At 49.2% G+C, this 20,361-nt stretch overlaps 3 protein-coding genes across 7 annotated transcripts; all 3 read left to right on the top strand.

The window, feature by feature from the left end:
• The first annotated feature begins 516 nt into the window (after positions 1-516).
• Positions 517-2,690, top strand: CITED4 (Cbp/p300 interacting transactivator with ED-rich tail 4). Of its 2 annotated transcripts, XM_015883728.3 has the most exons (2): positions 517-575; positions 819-2,690. In XM_015883728.3, the coding sequence occupies exon 2, from the start codon at positions 831-833 to the stop codon at positions 1,446-1,448; it is 618 nt and encodes a 205-aa protein (XP_015739214.2). In that variant the 5' UTR covers positions 517-575; positions 819-830; the 3' UTR covers positions 1,449-2,690. The 2 variants fall into 2 exon arrangements, with proteins under 2 accessions (XP_015739214.2, XP_085374473.1); XM_085518347.1 differs by having other exon boundaries at positions 517-2,690.
• A 3,912-nt stretch (positions 2,691-6,602) lies between these two features.
• LOC107323924 (guanylate-binding protein 1-like) lies at positions 6,603-11,243 on the top strand. 2 transcript variants are annotated; one of them, XR_014935259.1, is made up of 15 exons: positions 6,603-6,832; positions 6,913-7,025; positions 7,125-7,234; positions 7,317-7,522; positions 7,634-7,786; positions 7,860-7,960; positions 8,078-8,441; positions 8,525-8,652; positions 8,728-8,837; positions 8,932-9,116; positions 9,190-9,419; positions 9,504-9,784; positions 9,856-10,068; positions 10,133-10,399; positions 10,532-11,243. XR_014935259.1 is itself a non-coding variant. In XM_015883489.3 (15 exons), exons 1-15 carry the CDS (start codon positions 6,640-6,642, stop codon positions 10,745-10,747), a joined length of 2,883 nt encoding a protein of 960 aa, XP_015738975.2. In that variant the 5' UTR covers positions 6,603-6,639; the 3' UTR covers positions 10,748-11,243. The 2 variants fall into 2 exon arrangements, 1 of the variants encoding a protein (XP_015738975.2); XM_015883489.3 differs by having other exon boundaries at positions 9,190-9,432.
• A 1,328-nt stretch (positions 11,244-12,571) lies between these two features.
• Positions 12,572-20,344, top strand: STX12 (syntaxin 12). 3 transcript variants are annotated; one of them, XR_014935263.1, is made up of 10 exons: positions 12,572-12,749; positions 13,569-13,638; positions 14,069-14,168; positions 15,305-15,442; positions 15,879-15,922; positions 17,055-17,212; positions 17,793-17,898; positions 18,387-18,459; positions 18,620-18,702; positions 19,213-20,344. XR_014935263.1 is itself a non-coding variant. In XM_015883494.3 (10 exons), the coding sequence occupies exons 1-10, from the start codon at positions 12,638-12,640 to the stop codon at positions 19,303-19,305; spliced, it is 891 nt and encodes a 296-aa protein (XP_015738980.1). In that variant the 5' UTR covers positions 12,572-12,637; the 3' UTR covers positions 19,306-20,344. The 3 variants fall into 3 exon arrangements, 2 of the variants coding, with proteins under 2 accessions (XP_015738980.1, XP_015738981.1); XM_015883494.3 differs by lacking the exon at positions 17,055-17,212 and adding an exon at positions 17,401-17,472; XM_015883495.3 differs by lacking the exon at positions 17,055-17,212.
• The last annotated feature ends 17 nt before the right edge of the window (positions 20,345-20,361 follow it).

Here is a 20,361-nt window from a genome sequence, read left to right on the forward strand (position 1 = left end):
GGAGGCAGGAGAGGGCTATACCAAACCTAAGAGAAGATAATGGATGGAAATGCAGTTCCAAATTAGTATTTCACATGAGTGCACCACCATTCCCTGCTTGCGTGGAATGGGAAATGGCCTGCCAGTATTTCTCCAGCATCCCAGGCCCACCCTTACATGAGTCCCGGGAGAGTCTATGACACAGGCTTGCAGGGCTGTTCTATCCCCCAATCCTGCCCAAGGAGTCAGAGTCTCAGATCCGGGGGGTGAACATGGTGGGGATGTGCCAACTTTGTGCTGAAGGCAGCCGGCCGCCTTCACACCGTATCTATGACATGTCGCGACAACAGAGAGCCCCACCAGCTGCCGTGTTATACCGTGCTGGGATGGAGCGGCCAGGCCGGGCTTTGGGCAGAGCATTGTGCTGTCGGGGGCCGGGCAGCACCTCGCCGAGCCTCCAATGGGTGTTGGGGGGCCGGGCTGTGCGTTCCGCCCTGCCGGCTCCTCTATAAGTACAGGGAGCTGCTCGCCCTGCACAGAGGTGTGCCGAGCAGTGCGGTGTTGTTGGTGCTCGGAGCCGGTGGAGCCCCGGATCGGTGCGTACCCGGGCGGGCACAGCCGGGCTCCCCTCTGCGGCCCCGGGGCGGTGCGGAGGGGCGCCGCGGTTCGAGTCGCGCCGGGCTTTAGCCGGCTGCGGGCGGGCGGGCTGCAGCTCGGCTCCATCACCCGGGGCGAAGGTGGGGGTTGCTTCGGGAGCCTCGGTGGAAATCGTCTCGGACGGGAGTGGGAAGCGCTGCTGTCTGCGGGAGCCTTTCGCTGAGCCGCGTGTCGCCTTGCAGGGGCTCGGAGCTATGGCTGAACACATGATGATGTCCATGAGCCACGGTGGTACCGGGCTGCAGAGCTACCGGATGGGTGTGAGCGGGCTGCAGGGACCACCGCAGCATGGGCAGCATGTGCTGAGGACGCTACCTGCAGCGGGGCAGATGATGCCGTATGGAGGGGCTGGAATGGATGGTGCGATGAGGCCCAGACCCAACCTCGGCGGGCAGATGAGCCACCACCAGATGCAGAATGCCATGATGTTCAATGGCCCGAACCAGCAGCAGCAGCAGTACATGGGGCCGGTGGGCACCCAGCAGCTCATGGCTAGTATGCACCTACAAAAACTCAACACCCAGTACCAGGGGCACCCGCTGGGCATGAGCAACGGGCCCATGGGAGCTGGTGCTCAGCAGTACAGAGTGGGGCCGAGCCAGCACCCAGGCATGCAGCACATGCCCTCAGCAGCTCTGACCTTGAACGTTATGGACACTGATCTCATAGATGAGGAGGTTTTGACATCCCTTGTCCTGGAACTGGGGTTGGACCGGATTCAGGAGCTGCCAGAGCTGTTCTTGGGACAGAACGAGTTCGACTTCATTTCAGACTTTGTTAGCAAACAGCAACCCAGTGCCATCAGCTGTTGAGGGGCTTTGAGCTCCTCCTTGTGTCTTAGTGGTTTTGAGTTTGTTTCTGACTTCCTTCTCCACCTGCCGTCCTCCTCCCTTCCCCTGCCTTACCCTGTCTGGATTCCTCACCTCCCTAAAGAGACAATCATCGGACACTGGCTTGCAATGGATTGCTTTTCTCTTCTGTGTGTTTTTTCACTTGGGAGTTCATGGGGGTGGGGGGAAAGTGTGTACCCCAAACAGAGCAGATCAAGAGCTCTTGCTGTAGAGCTGCCTCTAAATAGCACTAACAGGATTTCTGGCTTAAATGGAAGTAATGGACTTACGACTTTCCACGACCAGGCTTTGAGCACAGGGAGCGGTGGGCAGCTGGCAGCCCTGATGGGAGCTGGATTTGCTCAAGGATTCTGCAGTGCCAGCAAAGTTAAAGGATCCCCAGAGAGAGAGGAGAGGATTGTCTCCCCGCTGCATGGTTTGAACCAGTTTGCCCTTGCAAACATGGGTGGGGTTAGATTATTTCTTGGGACTTTCTGCTGTGACAGTGAATAGGTTTCCAGCCTTGTCTCATAAAGGGGCATTTCCCCTCCAGCAGGCTTTTTTTTTTCCCCTACAAAATAAACTATGCCTTGGGGAAGGGTGTGCATAGGTGCCTAAACGTTCATCCCTGTGGAACTATGGGTCTCCAACATGTACAATTAGCAATGGACTGTAACAATTTACCCACTGTTAGAGGCTGATTCAGGCACGAGGCTTAAAGCTGCAGTTTAGCTCCACTTTTTTTCCACCTCTGAAACCAAATAAAGACCGTGCAACTGTATATTCCAGAGCTAATCTTATTTATTTTTCCTATGATTATTTATTAGCAAAGGGCTCCTTTTGTTATTTGGCTTTGGGACTGCTGGGAAGGATGCGTGGAGAGCACTGCAGCTTTAAGATGCTGGCTTAAGGATAAAAAGAAAGCCTGGGATAGTTTTCAAGCTGCGCTTCAGGTGGTCAATGCAACCCAAGGTCTTTGTGCTGAGCACACAGGGCGGTGTAAATCTAACACCCTCGGAAAGCGATAAAGATGACTCGATTCCTAATTCCCTTACTCGGGGAAGGTGAACTGTTAAAAGCCGGTGGGGTTTTGTTTCGTCCGCTGTCTCTCGTTTCCAGGCTCTATGGAAAGCTGCCGGTAACTCTTAGTTGCTGCTGCCCCCTGCTGCTGACAACGGCCGAGAGAGAATGTAAGATGAACTTGCAAATAAAAGCTGAAACGTCTCTGGTGTTGCGTTTGTGTAGAGCTGTCTCTGCCATGGGTTGCAATGTGGAACACTGGGAAGAAGTGGTTTCGTTGCTGCTGTTTGGTGAATCCCATCACCACCAGCCTGACACCTGAATTGTAAGGGTTGTGTTTGGAGCTTAAAGATTGGAGTAAGTCAATCCTCATAGTGTGGCTGGGAAGGTGAGGTGCTCTCTGGATTGAGGTGGAGGCTGCTGCTGCCTGCTGGCCCCGTGGTGCTCACACAGATGCATGGGGACTCCTTTCTCTTCTTGCAGACCACATGCAGCTCCATCAGCTGAGTTACTCAGAGGCCTCTGCTGCTTTCTATGCCATAAAGGTCCTAAAAATCAAGGTGGCCTTTGGGATTTCCTTCTCTCCCAGAGCTGAGTTTCTTTCTATATGGTTCCTAACCAGCCCTCTTGTATTGCAGGTATATTCCCAAGTGTCTCCTTGTAGCAATGGGGCTGTGGATGCTGCTGTTCAAGTGGCTGAATAACTTTGGCCATGATTTGGATTAGTTCTTAGTGTGAGAGCTCCATCTGGGCTGTCTGCTTGGGGGCAGCAGGCTGTCAGAGACCTGCAGGAGCATTGCTTTCTCTGCACAGAGGTTGTAGTTAAGCAGCTAGAAGTTGACAGCTGGATTTGTTCCTCAGATCAGAAGAGCTGAACCTAAAATAAACAGGTGTATTATAGGATGTTGGTTGTGGCCGCAGGGGGAGCAGGCGGTGTGATGCACCGTTGTGGCTTGTAGGGTCACAGCTACAAAGCAGGGAACCATGTCCACCCTGCAGCTGAATGACAGTGTAATAACAGCTGGGGAGCCCTGAGGACAAAAGTAGCCTCTATGCAGGATGTGCTTTTGTCTCCGTCAAATGATGCTGTAGGCACCTCAACAGGAGTCCCTTGTCTTTGCTGGGGAAGAAGGAAGGTTCTCCCATCCCACTGCCTGCTCCTGATGGGGTGGCTGGGGCACTCCTGTCCTCTGTTATAATCCAAATAGGTTTTGTAGTTATACTCATGAAGACCAGGCCTCGAGGCAGGGAGTGTGTGTGTGAAAGTACAGAAAGAAAAGGCCTTTCTTTACACCTCTGTCCTCAGCCCACATGTCTGCAGGATGATGAAGTTTGCAGATAACGCACAGTGTGTCATGTATTTCTCCAGTGCTATAATTAGGACCGGCTGTTCTATTTTCCACTTATTCATCACAGAACTATAGGAAGATTTGAACTGAAAGGGACCTTTGGAGGTCACTGTTCAATCTGCTCCAACCAGAGGCATATCTGCTCCAACCAAAACTGGCTTCTGAAAGCCTCACAGAATGGCATCACTCCACATCCTTGTTTCAGTGCTGCACTGCTCTCATGTCTTTCCCAGTTTCTCCTATTTCAGTTGCTTGCTGGTTGATACAAGCACTGACCACCTCTATAGGGACTCCAAAGGATAATATTGCATTTGTAGCAACTTTTGCATGGTATGGTGCTGGTGTGACCTATGCAGCACAGAGTAGGGTGAGGAAGAGGAGCTGACACATCTTCAATGTGCTGAAGGAGGGGGAGAGAAGAGGGTTTCTGCACTCAGGTCTCTGATCCAACCCACTGGGTTACTCTGTGGTCCATCTCTCAGCAGCACTTGTAAGATGGAGGTCCATTCTGGGGTATGTAGTAGGTTATGGCACATTACAACACTCATAACTTTCAGATGCTGGTTTCAGGCTGCCGTTAGGTTGCTTCATAATTGCTACACCAAGGTATGGACCAAGTCCTGCTTTTCCTGTTTCAACTGTAAATGCAAAAGGCGGTTACAAGGCATTGTAGCAAAGTGAGAGAAGTTATGGCAAGCCATCCAAGACCCATTGCCATTTGTGTGTGTGTAGCTCAGAAGCACTGGGACCTTTCAGTGCAAAGAGGGCTACGTTGCATCCTGAAGCCTCCGGATGGAAGATAATTTCCTTTCCAGATTTGCCAGAAATGTCCCTGAGTTCACATTTCCAGGGAATTCTCCAAGTTCAGCCTGCTCCAAAAGCCTGTCTCTTATTCATGACCCATGAAGCACAGCGTGGGTGAGGAGACCTCAGTTCAACAGCTTTCTTGTCTTCTCCCACTCCGTTCTGTGAGCAGTGCCAAGAGCAAGCTGTGTTTGCAGAGGGGTCACAGTTAGATCAGGGAAGGAGCATTAGTTTTAATAATTAAACACAGTCTTCTTCAATGTTTCTGATGAAAAGAAGAGGTTTGTGGTGTCCCTGAGGAAGAGGAGCTCAGCAATGCCTCATAGAGCTGCTGGTCTGCTGGAGGGGCACAGGGCAGTGTTTCCCTATTGGGTGAAATTAAGTTGTATTTCCAAAGTGTTTTTCAAAGCTGGCGGTGCTGCAGGGTGTTCCAGCAGATGGGCTGCAAGATCTGCTCTATTCACTTATGTCTGAAGGACCTGGAGGTGAATTCAAGGCAAGGAAAGTCGAGCTGCCAGAGTCCCTGCCCCCGGCTGTTTATAAATAGCACATCTCAGGAAAAGGCACTTTCCGTTGCAAAGAATAAAGAACATTCAGAGCTGAAAAGGCCTTCCTCATCTTTTCAGCATGTAAACTTCTGCATCTGCTTCAGTGTGCTCAGCTCCCAGGGCCCAGCAGGGTTGCAGGCAGGGGACACAGCTTCCTATCCTGCAGTTTGGCATGGCCAGCAGGCAGAGGGGAGGCTCCTTGCAGCACGATGCTCCATCAGCTCCTTCATTTTTGCACTGCTGATCAGGGTTATGTGAGAACTCTGAAGAACTTGAGCGTGCTGGAGGAGTGCAAGGGGATGGCCTTGCATTAAAAGACCTTCCCATGCTTTCACAGATGACTGGAACGCAGGCTAAAATACATAGCATTGCAGGAGTAAGACAGAAAAAGAAAGAAAAGAGAGGTAAATCCTCTGTCATGGTGTGAGAGTGGCAACAAGACAGCTAGGAGAAAAGGGATGGACTCTGCAGATCTGGCTCCAAGCAGAGCAGCTCAGCCCAATGGCACCACATGGGAGCTTTAAGGACCCCAATGTAATCCCAGGCATCTTGCAGGCTTCTCAATTAGAGGCGGTTTCTGAAGACCTTTCCCTTTCTGAAGGGCAGATCTGACACCCGGGGTCACTCAGAACACCCATAGGGTGCTGCTGCCTCCCGGTGGCCCTGGGAGAGCAGCACAGCCCAGCAGCAGCTGCTGGTCCTTTCAGATAGACAAAGTAATGTGTAAATGATCAGGTTCAGAGACACAGCTTTGTTAACTAAACAAACCGCAGGGCAGGGCTGTCCATTGATGAACACTAATAAGCTCAGTGATGTTGTTACAACTGATATCACTTCCATAGGAAAAATACATAATACAAGCTTTGCCAGTGTTGGTTCTTCCCTTTTGGCTGTATTTTCACATCCTGACAGCAGTTTGCTCAGTTGGTGTGTCTATAAGACACCCCATCAGTAGAGATACTGCAATTCAACAGCTGCATTCAGTGACTCCATCCAGTGCCTGTGCTTTGTGAGGGGCCCCATCTGTCCATGGTCTTAATGTTGGTCCATTGTGGATCCCCTTTATAGTGCTTATGGCAAAGCAATGGACGTGCCAACATCCCAACCCCATCCGTCCATGGTCTTAATGTTGGTCCATTGAGGATCCCCTTATGGTAAAGCAATGGACATACCAACAGTTACACGCAGACAGCCCACATAAAGCACTGAGCTGCACCGAATCAAAACTGAACAGCTTAGAGTGCTGAAATCCCCGAATTGCTTCGAATTGTCCCCAAAATACCCTCCCCGCAGCCAATCACAGCACGTATTGCGCCTACTGACAGCCAAGAAAACCAATAGGCGCCAAGTTTTCGCTTTTAGCCTGCGAAATGGCCAATGGGGAGAGCCAGACAGCGGCGAACCAGGCGTGAGTTTCATTCCTTCTATGAATCGAAACAGAAACTATCAGCGATGCTGCGGCAGCCCATGGAGCAGCCGCTGCTGCTGGCGGCTCCGGACGGGCCGGGGGGGGGCATTCGGCTCTACCCCCGGGGTCTGGAGGCTCTGCGGGCTCTGTCCGCTCCATTGCACGTGGTGGCGGCGCTGGGGCCGCCCGACGGGGGCTCTGTGTTCCTTATGAACCAATTGGCAGGACCAGGCTGCAGTAAGGGAGCTAGGAGGAGGGGAGAGTGGGCGCAGCGAGGCCGGCGGAGCTCTGACCGCACTTTCCCCGCTGCCCTACAGGCTTCCCCGGCAGCCCTGGGCTGTGGATGAGGAGATGCCCGCACCCGAAGTGGCCCGACCGGGAGCTGCTGCTGCTGCACGCCGGAGGGTTCCTCGGGGGAGAGGAACCGGAGGTAACAAGCGGGGTCCGGGGGGGGATGGGGGGGGGGGGGGGGGCGGCCCCGATCCCCCACTGAGCGCCCCCCAATTCTCCCTTTTCCCTCCTCCCATAGGATGGCGCCGGGCTGCGGCTCTTCTTGCTGCAGCTATTGCTGGGCAGCGTGCTGGTGTATAGCAGTGGAGATGGCGGTGGTGACGCACAGGAACAGCTGGAGCTCCTCGCGTATCCTCTATGTTCAGGGTGCGGTTCGTTTCCCCGTTTCGGCTTTTGTTCGTTTGTTTTGCTGTTTTCCTTGACTACACAGCTATGTCCAGGAGGTGCCGCTTCGTCTGCGCCTGCTGGAGGAGGAGGAGGAGAACGAGGAGGATGAAGAAGATGAAATACGTCTGCTGCGCTTCGTGCTGCCGCCCTTCATCTGGAGCCTGCACAGCACAGCCCTGGCACCCGAGGAAGAGGCTGTGTTGGAGGCTGAGGACCACGAGCTGGAGCCAGCACTGGATAACCCGCAAGGTGCACTGCGTCCCCAGTCATCGTGTCCCCAGCCCCCATGTCTCTGTATCCCTACATTCTCACAGCTGCCTGTTCCACTCCTGTCCCCATGTCACCCAACTGTCCCTACAGGCCCCGTAGCACACTGTGTCCTCACGCTGTTCCCTGAGCAGAAGCTGTTCCGTGTGGCCGACAGCAATGCTGAGGGTCTAACCCAGCTCTGCACCCACCTGCTGGACTGCAAACCTAAAACAGAACCTGGAGGGGGGCAGGTGGGCGGTGCCTGTAAGTTGGGGGGTCCTGAGGGTTGATGGGGGTGATGCAGTGGGGACCCCCTCTAAGGATGCTGTGTCCCCAGATCTGGCTGCGCTGGCAGAGCGAGTGGTGGATGCAATGCAAAGGGATGCAGTGCTGCGGGTTGGGCGGCTCTGCCGGGAGGCCAAGAAGATGGCACAGCAGGTACATGGGGGGCACACGCTGTGATGTCCTCAAGTCCCCACACCACATTGTCTCCATGTTCCCGTGACCTGACACCACGTCGTCTCTGTGTTCCCACACTGTGCTGTCCCCACGCAGGAAACTGGTAACAAGTGGCCTAAGAGGGGCTCCAGCTTTTGGCAAGGTGACACTTTCCTGAGGAGCAATGACACCAGTGATGCTATCCCACAACATGGTGACATCCCCCAGGCCAGCACCTCCCCATGGCACACTGACACCACCCTACAACAGGAGGATGTGGCACCGTCCCCCCACCCACTGTTCCCGATGCCAGCCCCACTTTGCCTGGTGTACAACAATGGCAGCAACCAACTGTCACTCAACCCCAGAGCACTGGCAGTGCTGCGTAGTATCACCCAGCCCATAGTGGTGGTGACCATCGCTGGGCTCTACCGCACCGGCAAGTCCTTCTTGATGAACCGGCTGGCAGAGCGGCGTACTGGTGAGCTGGTGGGGGGGAACCACATCCATTTTGGGGCATGTTTTGAGGAGTTTGGGGGATTTTTGATGGTTCTTTGCTTACAGGTTTCCCACTAGGCCCCACAGTGCGGGCAGAGACCAAGGGCATCTGGATGTGGTGCTTGCCGCACCCACGCCAGGCTGGTGTGGCACTGGTGCTGCTGGACACTGAGGGGCTGGGAGACCCCAACAAGGTGGGTGCCAGGGGTAAGCAGCCCCAGGTCCCCTCAGAGCTCCCTGAGCCCTCATAAACCCAACTGTATGTGCAGGGTGACAACAACAACGATGCCTGGATCTTCACACTGACGCTGCTGCTCTCCAGCACTCTGGTGTACAACAGCATGCACACCATCGACCAGCAGGGGCTGGATCAGCTGCGGTATGGGGATGAGTGGGAGGGCGGTGACACAGTGATGTGTTCCCATGGTGGTGACAGCATTCACATGGTGACAGTGCTGATGTGGGTCCTGCAGGCTGGTGACAGAGCTGACGAATCACATACGTGTGCGGGTGGAGGATGCAGATCCAGCAGCTGAGTTCAGCCGCGTCTTCCCCAGCTTTGTCTGGACTGTGCGTGACTTCACACTGCAGCTACGGGATGGCGAGCGACTGCTGACTGAGGATGAATACCTGGAGGATGCTCTGCGCTTAAAGCCCGGTACGGCCATCACCGTGTGTTACCATATGTCCCTATGGGGGGTGGCACCTTGCTGATGACGTTGGCAATGCAGGGCACGGGCGCAAGGTGCAGGAGTACAATGAGACACGGCGCTGCCTGTGTGACTTCTTCATACACCGCAAGCTGTTTGTGCTGGAGAGGCCGACGTCTGAGGCAAACCTGGCACGGCTGGAGGAGCTGCGGGAGGATGAACTGCAGCCACGCTTCCGACAACAGGCGGATGCCTTCTGCAAATACATCTGGGAGAAGGCGCCGGTGAAGGAGCTGCCAGGCGGGCGCCAGGTGACGGGCACCAGTGAGTGGTGGTGGCATGAGGATGGGGTGGCACGTGGGTGTGATGTGTCTCAGTGGTGGTGTCTCCCGCAGTGCTGGCTTCCTTGGCAGAGAAATACGTGGCTACCATTGCAAAAGGTGAAGTGCCTTGTGTGGAGAGCGCGGTGACGGCGCTGGCAAGGACTGAAAACACTGCAGCAGTGGCAGCAGCGGTGGCTGAATACAAGAAGGGCATGGAGAAGGACCTGGTGCTGCCCACAGACTCGCGTGCCACGCTGATAGATGTGCACCAGCGCTGGGAGCGCCACGCCATCACCCTCTTCTTGTCCCGTGCCTTTGCTGACAACGAGCGCACCTACCAGTGTCAGCTGATGGTGAGTCACTGTCACGCTGTGGGGTTCTGGGGGTGATTTCAGTTCGATTCAGACCTGTTTTGGTGGTGCAGCGAGACCTGGAGGCAGCCAAGGAGGAGTTCTGCTTAAGCAATGAGAAGGCATCGGAGAAGCGTTGCCAGGAGGTGCTGAAGAACCTGTGGCAGGACGTGGAGCTCCGCATACATTGTGGGGACTACGCAGCACCGGGTGGTGCACAGCGGTTCCAGGATGATCTGTGCAGCGTGCTGGATGAGTACCGGCAGTGGCCTGAAAAGGGTGTTAAGGTGAGTGGGGTGTGATGGAGCCTGGTGTGGTGGTGCAGGCGGTGCCTCATAGCTGTACCATCAGGCAGATGCAGTGCTGGAGGTGTTCCTACGGGAGAAGGAGCCGCTGGCACAAATGCTGCATGCTACCGATGCATGGCTGGTGATGACGGAGCAGCAGCGGGAGGCAGCTGCAGCCAAGGAGGCAGCAGCCAGGGATGCAGAGATGTCATGCCTGAAGGAGCAGCAGCGCAGCCTGGAGGAGAACTGCAGGCAGCTGGAGCAGCGACTGCTGGAGGAGCAGCGCCTGCGGCTGAAGGAGCAGGACCGCATGCTGGAGCACCGCCTGAAGGTGAGCACTGTGACAGGGTTGCGTGGTGGAACCAGCATGTTGTGGCTGTACGGTGTTGTGCAGTGGTACCAGCGCGCTGTGGATGCATTGTGGCATCGTGCAGCGGTACTAGCAGCACTATCTGTCCCACAGGAACATCGAAGGCTGATGGAGGAGGGTTACGAGCGTGAGGCAAAGGCAGCAGAGCGGCAGATTGAGCGGCTGCAGGAGGAGAAGAAGAAAATTAAGAAACGCTCATGGATCGGGTCAGCTGTGAGCCTCCTGGGCAATGTGGCTTCACTCTTCCTGCCTGGTGTGGTCGGCAAAGTAGTGGGTATTGCCAGCAATGCAGTGCAGCACCTGTTCTAGCCCAGCCATCCATCCCTGTGTCCTGGTTTCAGCTGCGACGGCATTGAATTTTCCTTCATTGCATTTGGTTTGATGTTATGTTTTGGCTTTAGGAGAAAAACAGTATTGATAACAAAGTGCCATTTTAGTTGCTGCCGAGCAGTTCTGTACAGAGCCAAGAACATTTCAGTTTCTCAGCTTCTCCTTCTACCTTGCCAATGAGGAGGGCTGAGGGATACAAGGATTTGAGAGGGGACAGAACTGAGATACCTAACCTAAACTGGCCAAAGGAATATACCATACCATGTGTTATGAGCTTGATAATTGCTACTTATTGTGTTATTTTTTGCACAGATATACCAGTGTTTTTTTGGAACAACATCATTTAGCACTTTACTTGCTATTTACATGTCTGTCATGTTGTTTACCATCTCTAGGAGTGGGACTGAAGATGTCATTTTGCTGTGCCTTATGATCTTGACTTTCAATATGTTAAAACTGCTGATTGAGAAACTAACATGGTATTTGTGTTCAACATAGTAATGATCTTTGCACTATGAGACCTGTACCTTGGATGCTATCAGTAATTACACTTTGCTCTGTCTCCTCGTGGCACCACCTTGTGGCACTTTCCACCCAGGGACCCAAGCTGGCCAAAGGGATGTTCCATACCATAGGACATCATACAGAAGGGCAGCATGATAAAGTGTGGGGTGTTTGTTTCTACCCCACAGCACTACAGGAGGTGGTCCAGCCCCTGGTGGTGGTGGCCATTAGGAGCCTTATCACAGTGGCAAATCCTTCCTGATGAACCACCTGGCCAGCCTCAACCAGGGCTCCCTATCCATTTTGGGAACCTGTGGGGGGCATTCTGGTGCAATTCTGATGGCAACAGCCACAAAAATGCCTGGATCTTCATGCGGGCACTGCTGCTCTCCAGCACCTGGTGTAACAAAGCCTGGGCATCATTGACCAGCAGGGGCAGGAGAAGCTGCAGTATCCCATAGGGGGTTGAATGGAACTGGGGGAACAGTGGTGAAACCATGAGATTTGTGGCAAAGGGGGGTTGGGTCAAAGCTGGGGGATTTAGGATGAAACAGCGTTATGGGGTGACACGGGACTCGGGACAAAGCTGGAGGATTCAGAGCAAGACTGGGATTTGAGCAATGCAGTACTTGAGGTGAAACTATGGGATTTGGGACTTGACTTGGGATGATACTGGGAGATATGGGATAAAGCTGAAGGATTGGAGCAATGTGAGACTTGGGGCAAAGCCGTGGGATTTGGGTAATGCAGTACATTACAATACAGTAAAGCTGTAGGATTTAGAGCAATGTGGGACTTGAGTTGAAGCTGTAGGATCTGAGGTGGAAGGGGGGATTTGAGGCAATGCTAGATTTGGGGTGAAGCTGTGGGATTTGAGTAAAAGGGGATTTGGGGAACCTTGTATTTAAAGGTAACACAGACTTGATGGGGTGACGGGGAATTTAGGGTGAAAATGTGGGATTTGGGAGATGTTGAATTTGGGGGCAGGATGCAGAACTGTGGGTGAAAGTGTGGGACAGTGTGAGACTTCACCTCAGTACCAAATGGAGTCCCACCCTGAGGCAACCCCAGTGCCACTTTTGGGGGCAGATTTTACATTAATGTGTCCCAATACCATGCTGGGGTGAGTTTATAATGACAGCAGGACAGGGCTGGGTCAGATTAGGCCCATGTTCTGGTTCATGCGGCCTCCATCCCTTTCTAAGGCGGACTCCCGTCATCATGGCAACCAGATGCCTCGACCGCGCATGCGCAGGCCTCGTCCCCTCGCTTTAGGGCGGGCGCTCGGTCAGCAGCGGTGGCGCATGCGCAGAGAGCGGCGGGGTGCTGGCAGCCGGGCCCGGAGGAGCCGTCACTCAGCCGGTCATGTCGTACGGGCCGCTGGATCCATATCGGGCCGGAGCGACGGCCCCGCCGAGGGATTTTAGTGGAATCATACAAACATGCAGCGCCAACGTGCAGCGCATCGCTCAGTACAGTGAGTAGCGGCGGGCAGGGCCGCGGTGGGAGCTGCTGAGGGCCCGGGGTGAGGCGGGGCTCCATTGCTGCCTGTGACAGCGGAGGGATGGCTGGGGAAACAGCATCTGTGCTGCTGAGGGGAGTGAATGTCATAAAGCTTTCTCTCCTCCTCTCTCTTTCGCTTCCTCCTTTAATTAGTTCAGCTCCTCTTAGGATGCTATGGCCGGGTCTCATGCCCAGCAGCCGCCCTTTCCCGGTGTGCTGCCAATTGGAGGTGAAACAAGTGTCTTACAGCTTCAGTCAGGGTGGGTGGGAGCACACAGAGCAGCTGACTTACCATTACAGTCATTAACTGTACTGTGTGTTTGATAAAGGGCCTGAGGAGAAGAGAAACTGAAGCCTTGAGCACTTCCTTATTTCTCTTTCCCTGTAGGGGAAAATCACCTGCCTTTAGAATAATGTTAAGTGGTCCTTCTTGGTCTTGCCTTGCTGCTAGAGGGAGCAGGAGAATTGCTAGGAGCCCACCAGGTGGACTTTTGTCCTACACGATGCTCCCAGCATCTCTTACTGATGTTAAGGAGCGTGAAGCTGCGGAATACAGCGAGTCAGCTGGCTCATCTGTTCAGACATTCCCTTCTGAGGCTGGGAAGGGGTGGTTACCTTGCAGGTATATTAACAGTTTAATGGGGATGTTGAAATGCAGAGTCTAAGTGTTGTGTTACCAGCTTGAGTTAAGCAAAATGTTGAGAGAGGTCCTTCACTGGAGAAGCTTTCTAGCTTAAAGTAGGGATAAAATACACTAGAACTCATATTAATCTTGTGGTCTCTTTATCTTCAGCTGCGCAGATAAAGAATTTGATGAGCCAGCTGGGAACCAAGCAGGACTCCAGCAAACTGCAGGAAAACTTGTAAGTATGAATTGGATAAACATTGTTTAGGCTCTTTTATTTTCACCTTTATTCTTAGAAGGAGGGAGTTACTTTGGAGAGATGCTTTACTGCATAAACTTAATATAAACTTAATTGTATGTAAATGGCTTCCTGTGTTGTGATGCTAATGAAAGTGTTGCTTCAGTAGATCCTTTGCACCAGCAGCTTTGAATCACAACCTTGTTGGAAAACATAAGAGCTGGAAGACTGGGGAAGGCCTTGCATTTCCCAGAGCTGAATCTGTATCATTCTTCTCTGTGAAGTTTCATGGATCTGCAGGAATTCAGTATCTGAGTTCTTAAAGATGTCTGAGCTCAGAAACCTTACTTGGTCTTTATTGCAAAGATTGAAATGCTTGGGTTGCTTTTTGGAAGAATCCTGTGTAACTGTTTCTGAACTATTGTTTTAGACAACAGCTACAGCACTCTGCAAACAGCTTGGCCAAAGCGACCAATGAGTATCTCAAAGAACTGGGGTCTCTACCACTTCCTCTGTCTGCTTCTGAACAGGTATGCAGGTAGAATTTTCTAGAGCTTTCTTTAGTTGCTTACTTGATAAGCTGGCTTAGAGTGCAATTTCACAGAGCTTAAACTGGCACAGCTGAAGATACAGCAGCTTTCTGCAATGAAAGCAGTTGTTGAAGTGGGAAGACGAACTCAGTCAGCTACATCCTGACTTTATGATGCTGGGGGGAGCATTTATCAGCAGCAAATAGCTCTAAAACTTGGAGAGAGCTGAGTATGTAGTTCTATTTCTGAGAAAATAATCTTGTTTACAGAGCAATCTGGTGATGCGAGACCATGTTTTAGGATAAAAACTCAGTGCAAGCTGAATGTCAGTATGAGGTGTAATCACACCAAGAAACTTTTCCTTCCATGGGATTTATGGCCTGAACTGAAGGTGGGGAAGGGAAGGAGCTGACTCAGGTTACTCACATTTAAAGAAACCCGCTGAGGTGACTTTGTCTCTGGCAAAACAGTCTTTCAGGGCATCCCTTCCTGTGGGGAAGGGAAGGGATGGGCCTCTGCCTTTGGAGTCTTCTGTCTCCACTTTAAATCACTGCCACAATATTGATTTATCTGCTCCTGTGATGCTGTTATGGGATGATCTGTGGATATGGGTCAGCAGATGTTGTCTTAGTAGATCCAATTCTCTATCTAAAGGTTTAAATACCAGTTGTAAATATGGCAGTGTTTTGTGTATTTGTTCAGAAAGTGTTTTTCAGTTAATCTCACTCTGGTAAGCAAAGTCCATGTTGCTGAATGTGGCAGTGACTTCTGTAAGTGAGTGAAGCTGAAGAATTTCTGTAGCGGAAAATCAACTGTAAGAATCAGCTGTAGTACTGACTGTCCTTGGGTCAAGTCTTTTTCTCAGCTACTTGTTTCCCATGTACTGGATGTCACAACCTTCAAAGGGGGACATGCCAGGGAAACATGCACAGGGCAGTTCCACAGTAGGTAGAGCATAGAGCATTTGGTATAACATGAAAGTGTGATGGGCTTTTTGTTCTCCAGTTTCTACCCCAGAATGCTGGGAAGGTCACTTACATGTTAACATTTACTTTTCATTTTATGATGTTTTGGAGAGTCTGATGGTTACAGTAACACGAATGGTAATATCTGAACATTTGTTTTTGTTTCTTTAGCGTCAACAGAGGCTTCAGAAAGAACGTTTAATGAATGATTTCTCTGCAGCCTTAAATAATTTCCAAGCAGTACAGAGGCAAGTGTCAGAGAAGGAAAAAGAGACTGTAGCAAGGGCAAGAGCTGGCTCCCGTATCTCTGTAAGTATTTGTAGGCATTCTGTTGTGATATGGTGGACTACAAATCATTTTGGAGATCTTGTCTTTGCCCACTGGCTTCATGGTTGTCTACTGATGCATCACTGATCACAAATGAGGCCTCAGTAGGTTGTTTTGCTGTTCCAGATGTTGTAATTAGTAGGCACATATCTTGATATGCTGATGATACATCAGTGATCTGAGTGAATAGACTCTTGTCTTTGCCTTTCAGCTGCCTCTGATTTGCTGAGACAGTCTGAATTTAAGTCTGAAGATGAATCTAAATCTGGTCTAAATTCCCTTAGGTTAAATCTGAAAGTTGAAGAGACAATGCTGTCTCTGGACAGCAAATGCCTTTTTCTTCAGTATATTCCTGTTGATTTTGCTTGTTGGTAGTTCTGCTGATCTGAAATATTAACACCTCATTTATCTATTCCAGGCTGATGAGCGGTTCAGAGAAGAACAGCTTGTTTCATTTGATAGGTAAAGAATTGCATTCTTGCATTCTCGGGGCACACTCTTAACCTATGTGTAATTAAAATTGTTATAGATATATTGTATCTTGGACAAATCTTTAATAGCTGAATGAAAAACAGAAGGATGCTATGCAGTTATTACAGTGCTAATACACAGCATTTAGGAAAAGAAATGCATGACAGTATTTGACCCTGTTGAAATGTAGGCTGTTGATTACTGTCCCACTGGGAATAGTTCAGTCTCTGTTATATGATAATTGGCCCTCCTGGTGTTCTGGACTGTGAGCACAAGATTACCAGACGTGTTTTCTGTCACATAACTCTTTCCACAAGAAAAACTCTTTACTTCTTTTATGAGTTTGGGTGTTATCTATGAGCCCAGATGGAGCCATTGTAAAGCAGTGGATGAGGCTGCTCTAAACTTGGAAGAAATAACAAATTGATACCAGAACATGCGTAGTCTACATCAATATAAAATATCAGACATATATATAGATTCTGCGGTAACTTTGTGCCTGCATAGCAGATGAGTTTGCAGAATGTTGCATCAGCTCTACAGTGTGAGTCAAGTGAACTCAAGACACTGCGGAAGCATTTGTGATTACTGTGTCAGTTTCCACTATGCATGCCTGAGAAATAGAGGATGAAGTATGTAGGCCTTATCTGTATAAACCTTGCAGTGTTCTAACTCAAGGCACCGTCTTAAATGTCTCATCCATCCTCCCCTGATCAGCTGTTTGGTGTGTGTCCCCCTTTGTTAGTCCTGAGGTTCCACGTGCTGAGTCAGAAGTGAAAGCCCTATTTTGTTCAGTCATAAAGATGCTGTGATGAGTTTGAAGTCTTGCTCACTAATGCATGGGGTGCCACATAAATACCTGTTCATGCAGAGACCCTCGTCTCAGTGAGATGCAGTATCATGCAGCAACTACTTTGCATTTAAAATTGTTCTTATGTGCTATGCATCAAAATCTTGTGCCCTAAACGCCTGAAGATTCTACTATCAACTCAGCTGAATTCCTGAATGTCTCTGCTGTATCCCATCTAGTCAAGTAGTTTATTGTCATTTCTTTTTGCACTTGGAGCCTTTGGAACTTACTACATAGAGTTATGTCACAACATGCCTGTTGGGTATATTACAGTGCTTTCAGATACGTTTGCCTCCGAGAAGAAGAGGGAGATATTACCCTAGAAGAACTCTTTTGTGCTGGACACATAGATGACTTTGTACTATTGGTACTGCCTTCACTGTAATCAGTGTGTGTAACTTACGTGGCAGTTATGAAGTACTGTCATCAGGGTAGGTGTGCAGAGATTTTTCTAAACATCTCTCTTGATGTGTGACTTTAATTTGTAGTTCTTGCTAAATTAATGAATTAACATACTAAACCCTTTCTTCGTATCCCCAAATGGCAGATAGCAAGTGAGAATCTTAGAGCCAGGATGCTTGTCAGGTGTTCTTTTGATCTGATAATGTTGTGCTTGCAGGCTGCTCTCCATCAAGACTTTCACCCTGGTTGATTCCCCCCTTTTTGTGGGGGATGGTGAGAGGAAAGGAAGGTACAGATATTCTTAAAAAACAAACTTAAAAAAAAAAAAACAACCTGAAATGAGGTCTGTTCTATAATGCTATAGGTAATGGTCACATCCTAGCACAAACTATCCTATGCATGTACTGCTTTTCAGTTTCCTCACTTCTCTTGGTCTGTCCCCATTATTGTTCTCATTTGTAATTGTTGCCATAAGCCTGTAGTTGCAAGACTGGTGTTCTGTAGGAATCTTTTCAGCTTTAACACGCTGGTGATTCAGTGTAATTATAGTGAGAAAATATGCCTGTGCTGAAAGAAACAGTGTTTTACTATCCTTCCTTCCCTTCACAGTGGTGAAGACTGGAATCAAATGCAGTCTCAAGAAGAAGATGTGGCGATAACTGAACAGGATCTTGAACTTATTAAAGAAAGAGAAACGGCAATCAGGCAATTAGAGGTGAAGAGTAGATCCTGCGCTTATGTTAACATATAGTTAACAATATTAGGGTAGAAACCAAAGAATTCATGCAGTGCTATCTAATGGGATGGGCTGAGGAGACCTGAAGGTGAAGGAACAGTTCCTTGTAGAGAGGATTGATTCCAAGATAAATCTCCCTGCTCCAGTTTAAGGAGACTAGGTATATTTTCCTTCAGTGTTCACTGGTGGTCCTTCAGAGATGGTAGGAATAACTCGTGACAGTGTTCATCTCAATTCCCTGCTCTGTTAGTTGCTAGTGGCATGGAAAAAATAATGAGCAGTGGGAATATTGCAAGCTCTTATGTTAATCCCAAGTTCCATCAATAGCAACATCAAGTCACCTGAGTCAGTGAGTGATGGCATCTATTCAGTTATTTCTAGTGGTGTGTTCTGAAGAGGCACTAAGAATTAGGCTGCAAAAAAACCTGTAACCAGTGTTTTGTATAACTTGTCAAACTTGTCTTCAGGCCGACATTTTGGATGTCAATCAGATATTTAAGGATTTAGCCATGATGATTCATGACCAAGGAGATATGATTGGTAAGTGTGTTTGGATAAGGAGCTTCTTTTCTAGTTCAGCTGCACTTTCTTTCTGTGTAGTTCAATTTTTCTGATATTTTGTACAAAAAATGTTGTATTTATTTTATTTTAAGCACCAGAAGTCTGAATTGTTTTACAAGTTCTCTGTTTTTTTCCACAGATAGCATAGAGGCAAATGTGGAAAGTGCAGAAGTTCATGTGGAAAGAGCCAGTGAGCAGTTACAGAGAGCTGCCTATTATCAGGTAAATTATGTATGCTTGTATTATTGTAAATGTACAATCAAGTACAGTAACTGTATGCTACATCATTTAAGCTGTAGAAATGCAGTACTATCTCTGCATCAAACTACAGGGGGGGTTGTTTTCATTTGTTTTACCTGGAAAATCCAGATAGTTGGAGAGGTTTAGCTTTCCTTTGCAGCCTTGGAGGCAGACCTTTGCATGAAATGTATATTAGGTGGTGTCGGCTTCCCTGTTTGTAGTTATCTTGAAGTAAAGCCTTGAATTTGCCTTAAAATGTAACAAATTCTGCTAGCTTTGACTTAATTGGATTTCTTAGACCTAAAACTAAACCTTCAGTTGTGGCATATGCTGTTTAAAGACCTTGTGAAATTGCGTACTTGGTACTTCCCTTGAATAATGACAGGTATTGAGTGCTCTGGTTCACCATACTTAGCAACACAAGCTGCCAAACTTGCTTTTTCTTCCTCATCTGCTCATGGTATCAGTGGCTTTTTCTTCTTCTTTCTTTAGAAGAAATCCCGTAAGAAGATCTGCATCCTGATTCTTGGTCTTGCTGTGGCTTCTATACTCGTAGGATTAATTATCTGGTGGGCAAGAGGGTGAAATCTTCACATGGATTCTTGTCTCATTGCTGAGAATATTTTCCCCCAGCACGAAAAGGCAGACTAGTTTTGGAAATGAAACCACCCTGAGAGAGCACAAGCTGGAACTACTTCTAGTAATAGTTATTAGCAACTAATGTGCAGACAACTAGTATTTGGAATTAGTGAACCATGGAGACAGTATTTATCAGTTTATATACAAATTATATTGTTTTATGTAACTAACATCTCGTGGTTTTGCTTTCTGTAATGTATTATTCCCTGTCCCAACTGTATGCTGAAGTGTGATCGATAATTGGAGATGTCTCGTTTCACTTGACAAGTGGCAGACATTGAACTTTTTATATGTACAGATAACTTTGTTGGACTGGAATAAGAACGACATTCAAAGAGGGCACAACACTAACTTTCATTACCTTAATCCAGCAGTTTCTCAAGTCTCTGGTATCTGCCCCATGGTTTTATTAGTCTCTGGGTGGCTGTGGTTCTAAATTTGATTGAAAAGATGCCACTGCAGATCTGAAAAGCAAGAAGTATGCATGGGTGATAGATGGAACAAGTGTGCTCAGGAACCGGTCACTTTAGCCTTGAGACTCATTGCTTTTATTAATTTTTGTGCATGGTTGGGGTTGTTTTGGTTTATTTTAATGCACCGGTTGAGTACTGTAAGTCCTGTAAGTCTGAGGACATCCAATCTAGCAGTGCAAAGTCATTGTAGAAATGAGCTGATGGTTTATCATTGGATGAATAAATCTCTTCCATTTTTGGTTCTCAAAGCACTAAAACACAAAGCTGAGCTCCCCACTTTGTAGCCCTGAACTGACACGCACTGAGGGATCAGCAGTCTGTCCAGTATCGTGTGGTAAATGCATCATACTGACCCATTTTGTATCTAACCCTTTATTCCACGTCTCCTGCGTAATAAAATACATGTGAAAGCTGGGAAGGGGGAGGGGTGTTCTCCCAATAATTGCACATTGGTTTGCACTACTTACGCCATCATTCCATCTAATAACTATCAATAAACACTTTTAAAGGCCTTTGTCGGAGCTTCTTT

Source organism: Coturnix japonica, chromosome 17 (genome assembly GCF_054131305.1).
Source record: "Coturnix japonica strain WE chromosome 17, WE-NBRP24, whole genome shotgun sequence".
In the NCBI taxonomy this organism is placed as follows: Eukaryota; Metazoa; Chordata; class Aves; order Galliformes; family Phasianidae; genus Coturnix; species Coturnix japonica.